Source organism: Macrobrachium rosenbergii, chromosome 14 (assembly GCF_040412425.1).
Source record: "Macrobrachium rosenbergii isolate ZJJX-2024 chromosome 14, ASM4041242v1, whole genome shotgun sequence".
NCBI classification, from domain to species: Eukaryota; Metazoa; Arthropoda; class Malacostraca; order Decapoda; family Palaemonidae; genus Macrobrachium; species Macrobrachium rosenbergii.
In genome coordinates this window covers 4,270,093-4,271,695 of record NC_089754.1, presented here as the reverse complement: position 1 = coordinate 4,271,695, position 1,603 = coordinate 4,270,093, and the positions used below count along the sequence as shown (strand labels likewise).

The 1,603-nt window shown below is 31.8% G+C and overlaps 1 protein-coding gene across 1 annotated transcript; it reads right to left on the bottom strand.

The window, feature by feature from the left end:
- Nucleotides 1-274: 274 nt before the first annotated feature.
- Nucleotides 275-1,268, bottom strand: LOC136845676 (stalled ribosome sensor GCN1-like). The gene is made up of 3 exons (XM_067115821.1): nucleotides 1,207-1,268; nucleotides 616-835; nucleotides 275-335 (listed from the first exon to the last, which is right to left on the bottom strand). Exons 1-3 carry the CDS (start codon nucleotides 1,266-1,268, stop codon nucleotides 285-287), a joined length of 333 nt encoding a protein of 110 aa, XP_066971922.1. The 3' UTR covers nucleotides 275-284.
- Nucleotides 1,269-1,603: the final 335 nt, after the last annotated feature.

Here is a 1,603-nt window from a genome sequence, read left to right as displayed (position 1 = left end):
GGAAATCAGATTATTGGTAATTTTAAAGGGATCATTAACTGAAGTTCAAGGAAGGATAAATAATTTCAATATTATTTACTATCACATTTAGTTCAATTATTACTCACTTTGAATGCCAGAGTTCATCAACAATAGTATTGACTCCTGCTTCGCCTGTAACAATAGGACAACACCACGACAGTTTAGTGCCTCATCATATTCTGGTGTGCCAGCAGTATCACTAAGAGCTCCAAACAATCGTTGGTTAAGATCTTACTAAGATATTAATGATTGAGTATCACCAGCTACACAAGCCAGGATACACAGAGCTTGGTATTAACTGGTGGTGTAGTAAGCTAAAAAAATAATAAAAAAATTACACTTAAGATGGTAACACTTACTGAAAAATTCAGTTTTTACAAATTTTAGAGACAAACTGTCTGAAGTACCTCAATTAAATGCAGTGCTATTTGGAATAACCCTTAAATAACTGCGAATTTTGGTAAATGCGAAAAATTAAACAAATTTTGACACGAAAACAATTAATTTACCAAGATCTCAACTGAATGGTGTTTTACCATTAATAATAATGTTAATTAGCAAAATTACATTATAAAAATTAATTAGGCAACTTACTTGTGGCACCAGGTAAGGTAAAACAACACGACTCTTAATAGCCATGACCTGTTTCAAGCCATCTAAAGCATATTCCCTAGTTTCATCTTCATTTCCTAACTGATTCAGAAGGTGGGGTAAGATGTCTTCTAATGCTCTGAATCCTACAGTTGAATGCAATGAATCAAAGGTCTGAGCCGCAGCTTGCCGGACAGAAGACAAGGGGTCACACAGTGCTCGTCTGAAATTAACACCATGAGGAAGTTTGAGCAAACAATATAAGCTATTTTATTTCCAATCTCTCTCTCTATAATATATATATATATATATATATATATATATATATATATATATATATATATATATATATATATATATATACTATATATATATATATATATATATATATATATATATATATATAATCTATCTATCTATATCTATATCTATATCTATATCTATATCTATATATATATATATATATATAATGCACAGGGTTGTCTGAGGTTTGTTCTTATGTGTGTATTTTCAACAAGTATAACATCTTAAGACGATAACTGGACAGATTGAAAGTGTTGAAGAACTCAAGAAAATAAGCATTAATGAGATTACCTGACAGTTGGGACAGAAGTTATCAGCAAAACATAAACCATATCTTTGCTTGTTGAAGCCATGATTTGGAGAAAGCCCAATGCACACACCGTTCTCGTTGATCTGCTTCAGGGAACTCAAGCCTTTTCAAAGTGGGGATGATTTCTGGCAAACACATTCGCAACTCTGAACAAGGTCACCTAGGGTACGTGCTGCAACCTACAAAACAAATTAAATGTATGACACTTAGTCTTGTGGTTTGCTATGAAAGACTAATGCAATACAAAATCTAAGAATAAGTTGAAAGTAATTATTTTTCTGAAAATTTTTAACAAAACTCATTATCTGCACAGTTATATGCACTTTAGTCAAACTGCACCCAAGCAATGTCTAATTCAAATGACTGTTGGATATTCAG

Bases quoted from the DNA above. Each gene is read 5' to 3' on its own strand.
- LOC136845676 (XM_067115821.1), bottom strand. From the start codon at position 1,268: ATGGCTTCAACAAGCAAAGATATGGTTTATGTTTTGCTGATAACTTCT. The intron at 836-1,206 runs GTAATCTCATTA...TGTTAATTTCAG, and splicing joins ACTTCTGTCCCAACTGTCAG to ACGAGCACTGTGTGACCCCT. The intron at 336-615 runs GTAAGTTGCCTA...TTATTTTTTTAG, and splicing joins TACCTTACCTGGTGCCACAA to CTTACTACACCACCAGTTAA.